Source organism: Haliotis cracherodii, unplaced genomic scaffold (assembly GCF_022045235.1).
Source record: "Haliotis cracherodii isolate W230 unplaced genomic scaffold, xgHalCrac1.p SCAF_8, whole genome shotgun sequence".
Lineage (NCBI taxonomy): Eukaryota > Metazoa > Mollusca > Gastropoda > Lepetellida > Haliotidae > Haliotis > Haliotis cracherodii.
Window position 1 is genome coordinate 4,012,557 of NW_027266341.1, and position 20,721 is coordinate 4,033,277.

General features: G+C 42.3%; 1 protein-coding gene across 1 annotated transcript in view; it reads left to right on the plus strand.

The window, feature by feature from the left end:
• Nucleotides 1–20,721, plus strand: part of LOC139449348 (gem-associated protein 5-like) — a 193,904-nt gene that overhangs the window by 9,763 nt on the left and 163,420 nt on the right. Inside the window, exons 6-14 of the mRNA XM_071230671.1 lie at nucleotides 3,235–3,331; nucleotides 4,060–4,175; nucleotides 5,446–5,531; nucleotides 6,191–6,273; nucleotides 8,341–8,465; nucleotides 9,509–9,582; nucleotides 12,344–12,537; nucleotides 13,056–13,195; nucleotides 14,483–14,654. Of these exons, the coding sequence (XP_071086772.1) occupies nucleotides 3,235–3,331; nucleotides 4,060–4,175; nucleotides 5,446–5,531; nucleotides 6,191–6,273; nucleotides 8,341–8,465; nucleotides 9,509–9,582; nucleotides 12,344–12,537; nucleotides 13,056–13,195; nucleotides 14,483–14,654 (1,087 nt within the window). The remainder of the gene's footprint in view (nucleotides 1–3,234; nucleotides 3,332–4,059; nucleotides 4,176–5,445; nucleotides 5,532–6,190; nucleotides 6,274–8,340; nucleotides 8,466–9,508; nucleotides 9,583–12,343; nucleotides 12,538–13,055; nucleotides 13,196–14,482; nucleotides 14,655–20,721) is intronic.

The window sequence follows — 20,721 nt, forward strand, 5'->3', positions numbered from 1 at the left end:
AGCTTAGCCAGCTCCTTTTCCGAGTACCGGAAGCTAAACACACCACCCCCAGTTTCGCACCAAATGTCACCTACTTGAAAATAGCTGTGGTCACATTCAGCATAAGTCATCATGTTGAAAAAGACAGTACTAAATATAGAAAAACATGGTCAGTTTTAATAACTGGATGGATGTACATTTGAAAGACATAAAAATCTTACAGAATATCCTCCAATCACAGCCTGCAGATATCTCTCGATCTGCACTGAAGGCTCCCTACGAAAACCGCACTCTCCAAACTGGTACTGATTTGGTGTAGTAGAACCTGTAGACAAATCAGAATATATTTGCACTTGTCAAATCTGTGATTTATATGTTGTATATATGTAGCTTCTCAGAAAAAAAATGGAAATTGGATTAAGCTTCACTACTTGTTCCTATCCAGCATGTCTATATGGCACCAGAATACATAGTTTTGATGCACAGAAAGAGTTGTGAGAGTTTCATGATGTACACTTCATCAATGTTTTACAAAAGGCATTTCTGTATTAATAAAGAAGATTTTACCTTCATGCACTGACCATGGAAGTTCATTTATATTTCATAAAAGATGGTGGTCAGGGGTCAATTCTATAAATGATTGAGGCTGCATAGATCATATCACCCTAAAATATTTTTTCGACTAAAAAAATTGAACAAATCTTTAAACCTCAAAACCAGTTACAATACATATTTAAAATTGAGTAGTGGTCTGTTGTTTGCCTTCCTTTGCTGACATCATCAGAACATAGCAGAGTCTGCTACATTCATGGAATATGGTTTTGACACTCATGACATGATGCGATTGATATTGTTTGAGATTGCTCGAACTTACACCATCCATTGTTTATATAATTAAACACTCAAATGGCTGTCAGCATTTGGTAAATCATCTATGGAGGGGCTATCACAAATGTTTGTGCTTTCATATACTCCAAAAATCAAAAGTATAATCCTCTATGATATAGGCTGATGACATAAGTACACATGGAAAGGAATCAGAAAAGAAATCTCAAAATTGGACAGAGAGCATGGAATTCAGGCCAACAATAAGCAAGGGACACATTAAGCAGCCTTAAAGTCATCGTATATGTAAGGCTGGATAATGAACTTTACCAGAAAATAGGAAATAAAGGGGTGCATTGTTAACAGCAATCTCAAACACTGACCAGTGAACCATACCGCCTATTAAAGCCGAGAAATTGAAATGGACCCTCAAGTAGTAAAAAGCTTTTTGAAACCACAACATGGAAGGAAATTACACTTAACTCTATTGATTTATTTAGTTAAGACTTTAAAATACTCACAGGACATCAAACATTCTTACTGTTTAATGTTTCAAGGTGGCTAAACTTGCTTATTTCAGTTATTTGCCAGTTTCAATGAAACAAAGTTAAAATTCCATATAATTTTGAAAATGTACAGCTTATTCTGACATAAATGTAATTCTTTTTATTCACAATTAACTGTGTCATGCAATACCAGCTTAAAATAGTGTTTCTCTCCAATAATTTATGGGTTTATAGGGGAATGAAAGATACAATGCATTTTACTAAACAGGGGAGATAATTTAGTTTTGTCGAACACTATCACATTCTTTACAGATGATTTCAGAACCATAATGTTACATTCCAAAAGAGCCAGTGGGTATTATTTTCATCTAAGCAGGTTCTGGGACTGGTGTATAGCCCTTACTTCATGTTTGCAAACTAAAAAACTGCACAGTGAGGCATTAAGGGAGCACTGTCAGAAATGTCTAGTGCATGAGGGTCATCTTATTATGGCACTTGATAGTGAGCAACAGAGGGGCCTCAAGTGGACTGGGGTTCTTAAATGTACTTACTGTACCTACATGTCCAAGTTCCACAACTTCTACAAGGTAATAAAGCGCAGCGAGGCAAAACAAGGGTTGTCGATCACACACTGCCAACACCGGACTTCGGATCAGCTTCTCCAAATGCCAAATTCGACGTCGAAACTCCTACTTCTTCTGCATGAGTGCACATATACCTCCCCAGTCAACATCAGGCATGTGAAAAGCTGAAAAAAGTGTTCAGACAATATCAAATGGCAAACCAGTTTGGATATAACAGCCAGGAGTCAGTTCTTGAGGGGACAAAATAATTATTTGAAAGTTTTATGAGTGAAAAATAAGTCTGTTTTAAGAAACTTAATAGAAAAATAGCATCATTCATTCACACAAGAGCACCTAACAGAAAGACATATTGGTATGCTACATTGTTTACTATAAATAAGGGGATGTTTGACATATTCTGCTGTCAGCAGTGTACATGCTTCATATTCAAGATAACGGCATCGCGTAACTTGACTGGCAAGCGATTGACACAAGGCAGAAATTGTTGTGGCAGTGGTGACTTTATCCTAATTTGTTGTCAAATTCATCAGTTTCAACAAATTCAGAAGGCAGGAGGAGGGTTTGTTGGACAGAGGTACCCTGGGGGGTTCATGCTGAGATCGACCACAATGCGAAGCAACATTCATTTCCAGCCCATCCAAATGCTCCATTCAACCCAAAATGTCCCCAACTTCACTGTCATTATTTTTAAATTTGCCTCCATGGTGTATCCATGGTGAAATATAAACAGAAAAGCATGTAAAGTATGAATTACTGAAATGTGCACTCACCCTACAGGTTACACACAACCAAATGTTTTCCCATAGACTTCTATAGTAACGTTATGATTTTTTTTTAAATAACTAAGCATTCAACAGCTATTACCTGTACGTGTGTGCACAGTTTGGCCTTAGAGCAGCAATAAAAAAAATAAAAATGACTAGCTTAGCCAGCTCCTTTTCCGAGTACCGGAAGCTAAACACACCACCCCCAGTTTCGCACCAAATGTCACCTACTTGAAAATAGCTGTGGTCACATTCAGCATAAGTCATCATGTTGAAAAAGACAGTACTAAATATAGAAAAACATGGTCAGTTTTAATAACTGGATGGATGTACATTTGAAAGACATAAAAATCTTACAGAATATCCTCCAATCACAGCCTGCAGATATCTCTCGATCTGCACTGAAGGCTCCCTACGAAAACCGCACTCTCCAAACTGGTACTGATTTGGTGTAGTAGAACCTGTAAGTGCAATAATCTTGGAAGCAATGTTAAACCCCATTTCACCTCACCTCACCAGAATTGTTATGATTTATGACATTTCAAAGTTGAGATAATTGTGTTGTTTTTCAAACAGATTGTTCTGTGGGACCTCGACCGTCAGTGTTCCGTGTACTCCATACCATCGCTAGGGGGACATGTGTACAACATGGAGACGTCTCCCCTTGATCCTGGTGAGGAGCAGGGTGTACAGAAGGTTATATAGATGGTGTACTATAAAGTGTGTCACATGAGCTTTCTGCATCAGAATAAGTGCAGTACCTGGTAGAATAGATGGTTTAGATGAGGATCATGATATATGATCCAGGTAATGGCATTGTTCTCAGACAGCAGTGATTGTTGCTTATGCTATCAGCCACTGGTTTGTTATAATCCAGGTCACTGTGATAGGACTGGAATATTGCAGGCCATGGCATAGAGTAACATATTTTTTTTCTATCTAAAGATCGATTGTGAGTAAATTATGCACAACAGACGTTATTTAGTGACTTGGATGTGTAAAATACCAATAATTTGTGTTCCAATGGTTTTTAACGTTTAAACCTACAAAGCTGAAATTCCAGGTACTGTATTCGACGTAATAAGCGCCCAGGGCGCTCTCGAAATTAGAAATAGGTGGCTCTTATTAGAAAGTTGAAAGATAAATTTCGTGGTGTATGCTGACAGTCTGAAGTGTTTATGTACGACAGATATATTTTTCCAGAATTTAATTGCCCATAATTAAGGGTGCATATGACACGCGAGTGCGTATGTTACGTGAATAAATAAGTCTTGTGTACATTGATCAATAGGAAGGGGTGCTAATTGGGATTGTTCACTAGCCAATATTTTAGCAATTGTCGCCGTGGGCGCTTATTAGAGCTGGGCGCTAATTACGTCGAATACTGTACATGTTGAACAGGACGAGTTGCTGTCGGTGTGGGGGACAACACCATCCGTGTTTGGAACACCAATAACAAGGTCAACCCTTTTGATATCAACACGTTGTGGCAGGGAATCAAGTCCAAGGTCACATCGGTAAGTACAGACAGTTGATTGCGTGTCGTAGATGTTTGTACTTAGGGGTGTACATCTTCACTCATGCCATCAACAAGTGGTTGGTAGAATGAAGACTCATACAGTTGTCATACACACAAGATGAAGGGTGCGCAGTGTTACCGGTATATCGGTAAATTGTGGTTCATTCTTTCCAAGATTCATATCACAATATCATGTTTTAATGCTCGGTATATCTGGTGATTTCAAATAGCGATTTGTTTCATGTGTTTAATGTTCTACACTTGCCAAATACATGTACATTCAAAATGCTTCCGTAATTCCAAAATGCATGTTTACATTCTGGAGTTCCATCACTGTCCCGGAGCAGGCATCCTTGCATATTTATTGAATGAGTAAACATTATGTTGTTTCAGCATCTTGTTTTGTTCCATTTGTGAATCAATTCCTGCACTGATGTTGCAAATTGCTTCTGAATTCAAAATTTTGTGATATGTGTCGCAATACGTCATTGTGCATTGTAAAATGTTGTGATACACTTTAAGCATCCAATACCCATCCCTACACATGATGGAATTTGAAAATAATAGAAAAAACTCTTTTAACGTATCATTGGACAGATTTGTTTTTATTATATACATATGAATGAAATACTGGAATTTATCAGTGACGATAGATCAAGTTAAAAAAAAAGTTATATCAGTCACTAGTGACTGATATAAACAAGGTGCCGGAACTACTTTCTCCTGAATCAAAACATTAAAGAGTTATCCATTTTAAACAGGAGTGTTTAATTATGACAAACAAAAATGTCCACGGAACTTAATACTCGATAAGAAATAATATATTTCGCATATCATATATTAACAGGGCTAGTTTTATTCACGAACTATATTCTTTACGCAAACCCCCATTATACGGCGGTGGTAAAGGGGTGACAGGCAGAACTTAGTAATTTATCAGACACTGTTTTCGAAAAAATAAATAAATTGCAAGTAATAAAAATAAAACATGTATATAATTAATAGAAAATTCAATGTGTTTTCTCAAATACCACTTTTATCTCATATCGTGAATTGGGGAGAGTCTAATATTTTCACTCGTGACTGTGTCACTCGTGAAAGTATTAAACTCTCCCCACTTCACTCGATGATATAAAAGTTGTATTTGAGAAAACACATTAAATATCCTCTATATATTGTTAAACAAACCACCGGGAGTTATTATAATGTGTCCAACAAGAATAAGCTTGTGCCTCATGAACATGTCCTGGTGTTTCTCCATCCATCAGCTGTGCTGGCATCCCACAAAGGAAGGGCAGCTTGCATTTGGCACCGACCATGGCAGTGTCGGAATCTATGACATCATGACAAACAAGTAAGGACTGCTTCGCAGTGTGTCTGTTAGTGTACGCCTGTGCATGAGATAGCATGTTTGGCAAAGTAATGCATTATGAACATACGGATAAGATACATATACACTGATGCTGTCAGAAATCACTACAATAAGCATAGTATGTTGGGGCACAGCTGAGTCATTAAAACTACTGCAGTTTGCCATGTAGAGTTAGGCCCCTTAGTTGTCCAGGATACTGTGATCCTGGTTTAAATCCCAGATTCGTGCAGACTATGATTTATGGTATATTAAAACCATACCAATGCACATGGATTTCACAAAAGGGGTAAATCTCTCACAATCAGACCTAAATCACTTTGGACTTCCCTCCCACATCCGATTGACATGCTGTGATATGACTGAATACTGTTCAAAGCATCATTTAAACAATTCACTCTCTCTTTGAGAGGCTCAAAGCATTTTGATCTGATCACGACATGGCAGCCATTTTAGTGAATGGCATTGATATCACTGTGGGTATTTGTTATTAATCTCTGAAAGTTTGAGTTTCTAATCTTCGAATAGAATTGTTTGATTTCACTGGGTTTCACCAGAAACTTTGAACATTTGCACATTTCTTTACATAAATTCAGATGGAATGGATTTTTCATATTTCTTTCATTTATTTGTATTTTTTCCAGACATCCAAATGTATCGTCAACGTTTCATAGAAGAACTGTGTATGTGGTTGCCTTTGGTGCCGCCTCCAGATCTGATGATGCTGGTGAGTGTGTTCAGTAGCTGGTCTTCCAGGAGTGGGGAATCACCATGTCCTTGTTTGTAAACACATTTGTGTATTGTGTGCATTTTACTTTTTTAATAGACCAAATTTCCAAATAAGCAATGGAGGTAGTAAACAAGTAGAAAATGTGACTGACAGAGTTAAGAATGTAGTGAGCATTTACAAAGCTGACATCTACTTGGTGGCCAGACTTGGTTCCATGTGGCACATGATGTGACCTGCTTTGGAGGGTGTGTTAGATCTTCATTGAGATGAGATCAGGTGGCCAGGCTTGGTTCTATGTGGCACATGATGTGACCTCCTATGGAGGATGTGTCAAATCTTCATTGAGATGAGATCAGGTGTCCAGACTTGGTTCCAGTTGCACATGATATGACTTCCTATGGAGGATGTGTCAAATCTTCATTGAGATGAGATCAGGTGGCCAGGCTTGGTTCCATGTGACACATGATGTGACTTCCTATGGAGGATGTGTCAAATCTTCATTGAGATGAGATCAGGTGTCCAGACTTGGTTCCAGTTGCACATGATGTGACTTCCTATGGAGGGTGTGCCAAATCTTCATTGAGATGAGATCAGGTGTCCAGACTTGGTTCCAGTTGCACATGATGTGACTTCCGATGGAGGGTGTGTCAGATCTTTATTGAGATGAGATCGAGTGGCCAGACTTGGTTCCAGTTGCACATGATGTGACTTCCGATGGAAGGTGTGTCAGATCTTTATTGAGATGAGATCGAGTGGCCAGACTTGGTTCCAGTTGCACATGATGTGACTTCCTATGGAAGGTGTGTCAAATCTTTATTGAGATGAGATCAGGTGGTCAGGCTTGGTGACTGGGATGATTGTAGGAAATTGCTCTTTCACAGAATTGGACGTTGTTCATAATATGGGCTGGGACGATACACTAACTGTGCAATCCAACACCAACCATGATACCTTGCTCATGTCCCGTTACGTATCACGATACATGCATATGCTCTGATCTGTGGTGTGTATGCCATAGACAGGATGGGTACAAACCTGGTACATTGACGATTTACAGTTGGCAGTGTCAGGTATGGCACAAAAGATGCCAGTATTTATGTTTTCACTGCTAATTAGTGTTTGGTGTAACAGTTATGAAAGCAAACATTTAAGGTAAGAATCAATACATTTACTGGGTGTGCGACTGTGATCAATACTGGTATCGAGATTTTAAAAAACGATGATTCTGTGTATCATCCCACTACTGTTAATGTTTTTAGCTTATCCTGCATAACTCTTTAATGCATTTACTGCTTGTTCTTGACAGAGAAACAGCTTTATGAGATCTTGCTGAAGAAGAAGTGGTTCCAACTAGTTGTGTGGCTAGCCCCATCACACAGCTGAACTTCTTCTTCAGCAAGACCTCACACAGTCAACCATATTCATTCACTCACTCACTCACTGAATGAAGTAAATGGGTGAACCAAATCTGACGTGGACTGTCCGAACATTGATTGTATTTCTTATCAGAACAGAAATTACATATAAATCTTACATACATGTTTAAGTATATTAGTTTGAGTCACTCCAACATCCAAACTCATCTGTGTTCAATGAGAGACCAGTGGCTATTATTTGTGTTCATTCTTAATGTTTCTAAGTGTAGTACACAGTATTTTGCATCCTGTTGAACCGTGGTTTGAATGGGGGGCACGGGTAGCCCAGTCGTCTAAGGCGCCGCGATTCGCTGTGCAGAGTTGCGTCCCTTGGGCACTCCAGAAACCTATGATTGTGGGTTTTCGATTCCCGGTTCACCCCAATTATGTTTCTAGGTTTGTCAGCACCATACCCGTGCTCGTGGGTTTCACCGAAGTGGTAAACGTCCGAGACCTGCATCACTTCGGGCTTTCCTCCCACATCAAGCTGCCACGCCGTGATATAACTGGAATAATGTTAAAAGCGGCGTTAAACCCAACTCACTCACACTCACTCACTCACTCACTCACTCACTCACTCACTCACTCACTCACTCACTCACTCACTCACTCACTCACTCACTCACTCACTTGGTTTGTATGTCCTCAGGCGAGTCATCCTCCCTCAGCCTGTACAGCGTGGGGGACTCGACGGTGCTGGAACACAGGCCTCATGCATTCAACAAGGATGCTGTGGACATCAACCAACTCATGGAACAAGTCAACGGCAGAAGGGTGATTATTAAAATTTGCCACGAAACTCATAGGAATACATTGAATTTAGGTAACCTTGAGTATCAGGCTTTTGTGTGGTGGTGTATTTTGCTGCAGAGGCGGGCCAAGATTCTGTATTCAAGGGTAGGGGCACGGGTGGCCCAGTCATTTGAGGCATCTTTGTGCAGATGTAAGACTGTTAGGCTTACGTACCAGAAACCTATGATCGGAGATTTGAATTCCATTTTGGCCTGATTATGATTCTAGGTTTGTCACCATCATATATATCTGTACCTATGGGTTTCACCAAAGTGGAAACATCATAAGACCTGCATCACTTTGTGCTTTCCTCCCACATAATGCTGACATGCTGGGATATAACTGAAATACAGTTCAAAGCAGGGCTGAACCCAACTCACTGACTTGCTGTGTTTGACCTGTGAAGATCCAGGGTAGAATAGGTCTTCAGCAAGCCATGCTTTCCGTAAAAGGCGACTATGCTTGTCGTTAGAAGCTACTAACGGATTCGGGTGGTCAGGCTTGCTGAATTTGTTGATGCATGTCATCATCTCCCAAGTGTGTGGATCGATGCTAATGATGTTAATCCCTGGATTGTCTGGTCCATACTAGAATATTTTTCAGACTGCCGACATATAGCTGGAATATTGCTGAGTGCAGCATTAAACTGAAAACAATCAAACAAGCAAACTTGCTGTATTCGAGGGACTAGGGATTCTAGTCTTCCAAGCAAGAAGTCTCCATCATGGTTCTTCATCATCAACAAATAAACAAGTTTAATTTGTCATAAATATACAAAATCAGTGAAGTGAACTGACGGGATTTTCATTCACCTTTCAGATGTTAAACCGCCAAACATGTTATTAATGAATCACACTAGGTCCAAAGGTCTGCGGAGAATCATTTTGTGTCATTAAAAAATGCTTGCTCGCCACCTCGATGGCTGTGGTTCACCTTGATCACTATGCAGGTACAATGTGTCAAGGTTATGAAGACATGGATTATGTATTGTAACTGTAATTCTGAGAGTTTGTTCATTGTTTCAGAGTCACAGCCAGGGTAGAACAGACATCTGCTGGAAGCCAGACAACTCAGTTGTGGCCATAGCCAGTGATGATGGGTCAGTATGGCTTGAGCAGACGCACAGGGTGGCTGTAGAACTAGGATTGGTTGGGGGTGGAATATGGGAAGGTCATTTTATCAAGTTACTTTGTAAATAGGTAAAAATTACATGTGCCTGAGTTTCAAATATTTGTATTTCCTTCATATTTCAATATAAGACATTATAATGTTGTTGGCAAAGATTTCTCAAAAGAGAAAAAACTGTCAATCTGGTGTTAGTCTCTGTTGCAGTGTTGTGTGGGTCTGAGGGTTAGGAGGGGCGGTTGGGTTGCCTAGTCGTTAAAGCGTTCGCTCGTCACGCCGAAGACCCAGGTTCGATTCCCAACATGGGTACAATGTGTGAAGCCCATTTCTGGTGTCCCCCGCCGTGATATTGCTGGAATATTGCTAAAAGCGGCGTAAAACCATACTCACTCACTCACTCACTCACTCACTCACTCACTGAGGGTTAGGAATCTGAGAATGGTTGGAAATGTACACATTTCAGTGTCAGTCAAACTATGTGTATACTGACATCCCTGTGTTACATACGACCCTCATTATAAGACTGTTGTGATTACAAACTGATAGGCTATGGTTTGTTTCTGTTTGCTGAGTGCAGTGGTAAACAACAAACACTTCCAGCTAGATGATGGCGACCTGTAAACCAGACAATCCAGTGATTGATATTATAAGCAATGTCCCATGTCTTTGGACTATGGTGACACACAATCACCCAAATTACACAGTCTAACCATCTGTTGTACATCCATTTAATAACCTCTTACAACCAGTTCAGGTTGCTTGGATTTATTCTAACCAGAATCCACAAGGATGGTAAGCTATGACTTCATACTTACAGAATCCACAAGGATGGTAAGCTATGACTTCATGCTTACAGAATCCACAAGGATGGTAAGCTATGACTTCATACTTACAGAATCCACAAGGATGGTAAGCTATGACTTCATACTTACAGAATCCACAAGGATGGTAATCTATGACTTCATACTTACAGAATCCACAAGGATGGTAATCTATGACTTCATACTTACAGAATCCACAAGGATGGTAAGCTATGACTTCATACTTACAGAATCCACAAGGATGGTAAGCTATGACTTCATGCTTACAGAATCCACAAGGATGGTAATCTATGACTTCATACTTACAGAATCCACAAGGATGGTAATCTATGACTTCATACTTACAGAATCCACAAGGATGGTAAGCTATGACTTCATACTTACAGAATCCACAAGGATGGTAAGCTATGACTTTATACTTACAGAATCCACAAGGATGGTAAGCTATGACTTCATACTTACAGAATCCACAAGGATGGTAAGCTATGACCGCATACTTACAGAATCCACAAGGATCCACAAGGATGGTAAGCTATGACTTCATACATACAGAATCCACAAGGATCCACAAGGATGGTAAGCTATGACTTCATTCTTACAGAATCCACAAGGATGGTAAGCTATGACTTCATACTTACAGAATCCACAAGGATGGTAAGCTATGACTTCATACTTACAGAATCCACAAGGATGGTAATCTATGACTTCATACTTACAGAATCCACAAGGATGGTAATCTATGACTTCATACTTACAGAATCCACAAGGATGGTAAGCTATGACTTCATACTTACAGAATCCACAAGGATGGTAAGCTATGACTTCATGCTTACAGAATCCACAAGGATGGTAATCTATGACTTCATACTTACAGAATCCACAAGGATGGTAATCTATGACTTCATACTTACAGAATCCACAAGGATGGTAAGCTATGACTTCATACTTACAGAATCCACAAGGATGGTAAGCTATGACTTTATACTTACAGAATCCACAAGGATGGTAAGCTATGACTTCATACTTACAGAATCCACAAGGATGGTAAGCTATGACCGCATACTTACAGAATCCACAAGGATCCACAAGGATGGTAAGCTATGACTTCATACATACAGAATCCACAAGGATCCACAAGGATGGTAAGCTATGACTTCATTCTTACAGAATCCACAAGGATGGTAAGCTATGACTTCATACTTACAGAATCCACAAGGATCCACAACGATGGTAAGCTATGACTTCATACTTACCGAATCCACAAGGATCCACAAGCATGGTAAGCTATGACTTCATGTTTACAGAATCCGCAAGGATGGTAAGCTATGACCTCATACTTACAGAATCCACAAGGATGGTAAGCTATGACTTCATGTTTACAGAATCCACAAGGATGGTAATCTATGACTTCATACTTACAGAATCCACAAGGAGGGTAAGCTATGACTTCATACTTACAGAATCCACAAGGATGGTAATCTATGACCTCATACTTACAGAATCCACAAGGATGGTAAGCTATGACTTCATGTTTACAGAATCCACAAGGATGGTAAGCTATGACTTCATACTTACAGAATCCACAAGGAGGGTAAGCTATGACTTCATACTTACAGAATCCACAAGGATGGTAATCTATGACCTCATACTTACAGAATCCACAAGGAGGGTAAGCTATGACTTCATACTTACAGAATCCACAAGGATGGTAATCTATGACCTCATACTTACAGAATCCTCAAGGATCCACAAGGATGGTAATCTATGACTTCATACTTACAGAATCCACAAGGATGGTAAGCTATGACTTCATACTTACAGAATCCACAAGGGGAGGTAGACTTCATGCTTACAGAATTGATTCACAGATGAGCTCTGTTTCATTCCTTCACACTAGTTATGTTGTGCCTGCAGTTCTGTGGAGATCTGTCAGTCGGGGACATTCAAGCTGCTGTGTGTGGTCCAAGTGCACCGCAAGCTTATCAACTGTCTGAAGTGGCACCCCCAGTTCACAGCGGACAAGCCCCTGGGCTCCGACTGTCGACACTGGCTGGCATCAGGTGCCAGCGACGCCCTCGTCAACGTTGTTGACCTGTCCAGTACATTAGGTGAGCACATAGAGTTGACTTCACATTAACCTACAGTCATCTTTCAGTTTCCATATAATTATGAACATAGTCTGTGTTTACCAGTGGTCACAATCCCTTGGCTTTCAATAATAGGAACAGCCCACAGCCTTTTTGATGTTTGATGTTTATGTATTGTTTTCTTTTATAGTTGCAATGATTTTGTATGTCAAGTTATGATGAAGGACAGCCAATGTTAGTGACAATTTTCTTTTTTAAGTTCCATAATTCTTTTTCCAAATTTTGGTCATTTTATGACCATTATTCAAACTTGTCCTTACATATACCTGTTTGTGGGGCCTCATGCAGCTTGACCTCTGTGTTGACCCCGGTCAGACTAGGCTCCCAGCACCTCATGCTTGTTGAAAGTGCTTACCGCTGGGTATTATTATTATGAAACTGGAACTTTGCTGACTGTTGGCAACTTTATTTACTTAATATTATGTTTGTTTTGAATCCTCTTAATGGTTCAGATAGTTTCATGGGTTGACTTATCCCAGATTCTGTGTCTGAGGGCGTGGCCAGCCTCACGGACAGCATCCGCCGGCTGGAGGGACACAGCATCAGGGTGACGGCCATCTCCTGGAACCCCCACGTCGAGGGACAGATGGTCTCTGTGGGATATGACAGTATGGCCTATGTAAGTCACAGCTACATGTATATAGAAAAGTACAGTTGCATCTTTGCCACCTATCCTGAGTGAGTTAAAAGGTGTCGGCTTACATAAAAATGATGCTTTGTCAGTATAACACATGCTATGTCAGTACAACACATGCTTTGTCAGAATAACACATGCTATGTCAGTATAACACATGCTATGTCAGTATAACGCTTGCTATGTCAGTATCACACATGCTTTGTCAGTATAACACATGCTATGTCAGTATAACACATGCTATCTCAGTATAAGACATGCATTGTCAGTATAACACATGCTATGCCATTATAACACATGCTTTGTCAGTATAACGCATGCTATGTCAGTATAACACATGTTTTGTCAGTATAACACATGCTATGTCAGTATAACACATGCTATCTCAGTATAACACATGCTTTCTCAGTTTAACACATGCTATCTCAGTATAATAAATGCTTTCTCAGTATAACCCATGCTTTGTCAGTATAACACATACCTTGTTAGTATGACACATACTTTGCCAGTATAACACATACGTTGTTAGTATAACACATACGTTGTTAGTATGACACATACTTTGTCAGTATTACACATGCCTTGTTAGTATGACACATACTTTGTCAGTAACTTGTTTGATAGGCATTACTTAGAAGTTGACGGATGACAAGATAGACACAATTTTTATGGATAACAGCTTCTTTAATACTGTAAAAAGGCGACGTTTCGGTATAGATCCTTATACCGTTGTCAAGCAAGACTGCTTCAGTCTTGCTTGACAACGGTATAAGGATCTATACCGAAACGTCGCCTTTTTACAGTATTAAAGAAGCTGTTATCCATAAAAATTGTGTCTATCTTGTACTTTGTCAGTATAACACATACGTTGTTAGTATGACACATACTTTGTCAGTATTACACATGCTTTGTCAGTATAACACATGCCTTGTTAGTATGACACATACTTTGTCAGTATAACACATGCTTTGTCAGTATTACACATGCCTTGTTAGTATGACACATACTTTGCCAGTTTAACACATGCTTTGTCAGTATAACACATGCCTTGTTAGTATGACACATACTTTGCCAGTATAACACATGCTTTGTCAGTATTACACATGCCTTGTTAGTATGACACATACTTTGTCAGTATTACACATGCTTTGCAAGCCCAGCACACTCATGTCACATAGTTGTGTTTAGATGTAGTTTCACCATTAACAACAGGATCTGAAAGAGAAATTGTATTCATTCCTTAAAGTATTTATGAGAGTGTGCTTATTACAGGTGTGGAATGTGAAGACTGGGGAGGCGATGTATCAGTTTGAGGGACACATTCAGCGCCTCCTGGCGGTGACCTGGAGTGGTACTGACCCTGATGAGGTCATGTCTGGAGGGTTTGACTCCATGCTGCACCGATGGAAGGTTTCCTCCCTCCCCAAGGCCGTCATAGAAACAGGTGGGTTGACAGTTAGGCTTGAAGAGGTTTCATTCCTTTGGAATAGTAAATAGCTAGGATAAACAAAGATGATTTAGTAAAGCTGAGGTGTTTTAATAATGATGGAGGTGTTTTACTGGCGATGAAAGTGTTTTGATAATGCTGACAGTGGTTTTATGATGTTGAAGATGTTTTAGCAATGCTGAAGGTGTTTAGTTGCTGCTGAAGGTGTTTTAGGGGTGCTGAAGATGTTTTGTTGCTGTTGAAGGTGCTTAGATAATGCTTGCAACAAATCAAGGGCGTGAAATTAATTGGCACATTGACCTAGTGTTGGTGAAAGGAAGACACCTTTAGCTGATGTAATAAAATAATGCTGTCATTCAGAACTCACAGGAGAGGATAAATCAGTCAGAATATGCAATCTGTCATGTTGGTTGTAAAATACCATCTCACGTACTTGAGTATATTACAGATTTTCTTTTCCAAAACTTGAAGGGGTATAAAAGTACAGGTTTAGTTTCATCGATGTTTTGAACTACATGTGTGCACTACTGTTTCATCTCTAAATATAAATATAGCTTGTTTATGGTTCTACTAAAGAACACCACCCCTACCTTACCACCCCACCCCCAAGTACAAAAACCTTGAATGCAACGTTGAACCCCATTTTATGTCACCTATACCAATCTATTCAGAGCACTCTCTCAAACACTCTTCTGACCACTCTCTGTTGACCACTTAAGCAAGCACTTATTCTCCCATATGCTCATTCAGTCACTCAACTACTAAACCACTTAACAAAGCACCCAACCAACCACATCACTGTATTTTAAGGAATAGTCATTGCACAATTTATGACGTATATATTTATATGAACAGAAACTCTTCATGCAAATTTTAATTCAGGAATAGTTTTATTCCTTCATTTACTACCTAGGTAGCCAAAAAAACATCACAAAAAGGTAATATTAAGAAGACAAATTTATGGCTTCCAAAAATATGATCAAATCATATCATTAATCATGGTGCAGTCACTAACTGAAGCCCCACTAAAATACCAATTGAACGTCCATGAATGTGAGAGAACAGCTGTAAATGATGCTGGTGGAAGGGCATGTTGCCGTAACAACAAATATATCACCTCTGCTTCTGTAAGTCATAAACTGGAGCATGATATGTTCCAAGAGCGAATCCAGGTGTTGAAGCGTTTTAGATTTCACATGCAGATTGTTATGTTGAAAATATTGACTATTTAAAATAATGCATACTACTTGCCAGAAGATTTGGTTTATAAAGATTTGATGGGCTGGTTGTGTTGCCTAGTGGTTAAAGTGTTCTCTCGTCACGCCCAAGTCCCGAGTTTGATTCCCCACATGGGTACAATGTGTGGAACCCATTTGTGGTGTCCCCCGCCGTGATGTTGCTGGAATATTGCTAAAAGTGACTAAAAACATACTCATTCACTCACTCAAACATTTGAAATGTGTTTTCCAACAAAAACATTCTTAAATTATAAGCTAAATGAGACTTTCAGTACTTGTGTCCTTAGTTGGGGTCAACATACATGTTCCATTTTGCACAATATTTTAGATTTCAACGCATTTTGAAGTCTGTTAAAACACATTTCTTCACACAGTAAACTTCATCTCCTCAGAAACCAGGGCGGTCGGGTAGCCTAGTGGTTAAAGCGTTCGCTCGTCACGCCGAAGACCCGGGTTCGATTCCCGACATGGGTACAATGTGTGAAGCCCATTTCTGGTGTCCCCCGCCGTGATATTGCTGGAATATTGCTAAAAGCGGCGTGAAACCATACTCACTCACTCACTCCTCAGAAACCACAAGTCCAATGAAGCTGAAATGTCACATGATTGTTCCCGACAATGATGACACCCCGATATATTAAAATTGTTCGATTCCAATTTGCCACAGAAGCCATTCTGAAAATATCTATTTACAGCCATTACTTAGCCTTTTTTTTGTTTGAAATGTGATGACATTTTTTTATTGTTTAGTGTCAACACATATTATATTTTGTTAAAATCTTAAGATTTTAGGAGTCAGTTGGGTAGCCTAGAGGTTAAAGCTTTCGCTCGTCATGCCCAAGACCTGCGTTTGATTCCCGGCATGAATACAAAGTGTGAAGCCCATTTCTGGTGTACCCTGCCATGATATTGTTTTAATATTGCTAAAAGCGGCGTGACACTCACTCACTCACTTAAGATTTTAGTGTTAGGTTTTAGTTCTCAGTATTTATCCAGAAAATGTTTGAATATCAATGCTGACAACAACTACATATCCAGGTGAGCTACAGTGTCATGGCACTATGTTTTTGTAAAGATTAATGTGTTGTAAGTGCTAGTGAGGTTTTTATGAAAAATACTGCAAAATGCCAAGGCCGGTTTGAAAAGTGATCGAATGTTTAATGAGGAAAAAAGCAGAAAATGTATTTCTGTTGTCTTGGACTTGGAAGTTAAAGGGAAAAAAAAATGCCAGTCATTTTGTCGTATCGATTAATATGTACACGCAATCAGCAGCACTATCAAGCCCAGAACTAGGATGTGGACCACTTGTTAATGATCAAATGTAAGAGTTCATGGTTGTTGCAGTTGAATTGACAGGTTATCATTTCCATGGTGGTCACTTGAAACATTTTATTGGTGATTAAGTTCTTATGTACTGTGAGTGAGAAGACTGGGCATAGTGTAGCACATGAACTGTGTATTCAAAGTAGCATATAGTGTAGTGTTTAACTGATGGGTAGGGTTGTACAGGAGGCTCAGGGATTTTACAGGAGGGTGGGGTGTTGTGGAGGAGGCACAGGGGTCTTACAGGAGGGTGGGTGAGTTGTACAGGAGGCCGAGGTGTTTTACAGGAGGGTGGGGTGTTGTACAGGAGGGTGGAGTGTTGTACAGGAGGCCGAGGTGTTTTACAGGAGGGTGGGGTGTTGTGGAGGAGGCACAGGGGTCTTACAGGAGGGTGGGTGAGTTGTACAGGAGGCCGAGGTGTTTTACAGGAGGGTGGGGTGTTGTACAGGAGGGTGGAGTGTTGTACAGGAGGCCGAGGTGTTTTACAGGAGGGTGGGGTGTTGTGGAGGAGGCACAGGGGTCTTACAGGAGGGTGGGTGAGTTGTACAGGAGGCCGAGGTGTTTTACAGGAGGGTGGGGTGTTGTACAGGAGGCCGAGGTGTTTTACAGGAGGGTTGGGTGTTGTACAGGAGGGTGGAGTGTTGTACAGGAGGGTGGAGTGTTGTACAGGAGGCCGAGGTGTTTTACAGGAGGGTGGGGTGTTGTGGAGGAGGCACAGGGGTCTTACAGGAGGGTGGGTGAGTTGTACAGGAGGCCGAGGTGTTTTACAGGAGGGTGGGGTGTTGTACAGGAGGCCGAGGTGTTTTACAGGAGGGTTGGGTGTTGTACAGGAGGGTGGAGTGTTGTACAGGAGGGTGGGGTGTTGTACAGGAGCGTGGGGTGTTGTACAGGAGGCCGAGGTGTTTTACAGGAGGGTGGAGTGTTGTACAGGAGGCCGAGGTGTTGTACAGGAGGGTGGAGTGTTGTACAGGAGGGTGGAGTGTTTTACAGGAGGGTGGGGTGTTGTACAGGAAGCCGAGGTGTTGTACAGGAGGGTGGAGTGTTGTACAGGAGGCCGAGGTGTTTTACAGGAGGGTGGGGTGTTGTACAGGAGGCCGGAGTGTTGTACAGGAGGCCGAGGTGTTTTACAGGAGGGTGGGGTGTTGTACAGGAGGGTGGGGTGTTGTACAGGAGGCCGAGGTGTTGTACAGGAGGGTGGAGTGTTGTACAGGAGGCCGAGGTGTTTTACAGGAGGGTGGGGTGTTGTGGAGGAGGCACAGGGGTCTTACAGGAGGGTGGGTGAGTTGTACAGGAGGGTGGGGTGTTTTACAGGAGGGTGGGGTGTTGTACAGGAGGGTGGAGTGTTGTACAGGAGGCCGAGGTGTTTTACAGGAGGGTGGGGTGTTGTACAGGAGGCCGAGGTGTTGTACAGGAGGCCGAGGTGTTGTACAGGAGGATGGAATGTTGTACAGGAGGCCGAGGTGTTTTACAGGAGGGTGGGGTGTTGTGGAGGAGGCACAGGGGTCTTACAGGAGGGTGGGTGAGTTGTACAGGAGGCACAGGTGTTTTACAGGAGGGTGGGGTGTTTTACAGGAGGGTGGGGTGTTGTGGAGGAGGCACAGGGGTCTTACAGGAGGGTGGGTGAGTTGTACAGGAGGGTGGGGTGTTGTACAGGAGGGTGGAGTGTTGTACAGGAGGCCTGGGGTGTTTTACAGGAGGGTGGGGTGTTGTGGAGGAGGCACATGGGTCTTACAGGAGGGTGGGTGGGTTGTACAGGAGGCCTGGGGTGTTTTACAGGAGGGTGGGGTGTTGTGGAGGAGGCACATGGGTCTTACAGGAGGGTGGGGTGTTGTACAGGATTTTTGGGTTTTACAGTGAGTTAGTGAGTTTGGTTTAACGCCTCTTTTAACAGTATTCCAGTTATATCACCGCGTGTCAGCTTAATGTGGGAGGAAAGCCCGAAGTGATGCAGGTCTCAGATGTTTACCACTTCGGTGAAACCCACGAGCACGGGAAAGTGCTGACAAACCCAGAAACATAATTCGGGCGAACCGGGATTCGAACCCACAATCATAGGTTTCTGGCGTTCTCAAGGGAGGCAACTCTGCATAGCACCCAACTCTGCATAGCGGTGCCTTAGACGACTGGGCCACCCAGTTTTACAAAACGGTAGGGTGCTGTACAGGAGTCGTTTTACAGGGGGGTGGGGTTTTGTGCAGGAGGCTCAGGGGTTTTACAAGAGGGTGGGATGTTGTGCAGGAGGCTCGGCTGTTTTACAGAAGGGTGGGGGTGATGTCCAGGAGGGTGGGGTGCTGTACAGGAGGGTGGGGGTGTTGTACAGGAGGGTGGGGTGTTGTACAGGACGGTGGGGTGTTGTACAGGACGGTGGGGTGTTGTACAGGAGCGTGGGGTGTTGTACAGGAGGGTTGGGTGTTGTACAGGAGGGTGGGGTGTTGTACAGGAACGTGGGGTGTTGTACAGGAACATGGGGTGTTGTACAGGAGGGTGGGGTGTTGTACAGGAACGTGGGGGTGATGTACAAGAGGGTGGGGTGCTGTACAGGAGGGTGGGGTGCTGTACAGGAGGGTGGGGGTGTTGTACAGGAGGGTGGGGTGTTGTACAGGAGGGTGGGGTGTTGTACAGGAACGTGGGGTGTTGTACAGGAGGGTGGGGTGTTGTACAGGAGGGTGGGGTGTTGTACAGGAGGGTGGGGTGTTGTACAGGAGGGTGGGGTGTTGTACAGGAGGGTGGGGTGTTGTACAGGAACATGGGGTGTTGTACAGGAGGGTGGGGTGTTGTACAGGAGGGTGGGGTGTTGGGCAGGAGGCCTGGGGTGTTGTACAGGAGGGTGGGGTGTTGTACAGGAGGGTGGGGTGGTTTACAGGAGGGTGGGGTGTTGGGCAGGAGGCCTGGTGTGTTGTACAGGAGGGTGGGGTGTTGGGCAGGAGGCCTGGGGTGTTGTACAGGAGGGTGGGGTGTTGTACAGGAAGGTGGGGTGTTTTACAGAAGGGTGGGGGTGTTGTACAGGAGGGTGGGGTGTTGTACAAGAGGGTGGGGTGTTGTACAGGAGGGTGGGGTGTTGTACAGGAGGGTGGGGTGTTGTACAGGAGGGTGGAGTGTTGTACAGGAGGCCGAGGTGTTTTACAGGAGGGTTGGGTGTTGTACAGGAGGGTGGGGTGTTGTACAGGAGCGTGGGGTGTTGTACAGGAACGTGGGGTGTTGTACAGGAACGTGGGGTGTTGTACAGGAGGGTGGGGTGTTGTACAGGAGCTTCGGGTGTTGTACAGGAGCGTGGGGTGTTGTACAGGAGGGTGGGGTGTTGTACAGGAGCATGGGGTGTTGTACAGGAGGGTGGGGTGTTGTACAGGAACGTGGGGTGTTGTACAGGAGGATGGGGTGTTTTACAGGAACATGGAGTGTTGTACAGGACTGTGGGGTGTTGTGCAGGAATCAAAGTGTGTACCTACTTGGGATCTTTCTGTGTTATCATGTTATATTCCCATAAACCCTAACAGAGATGGCAT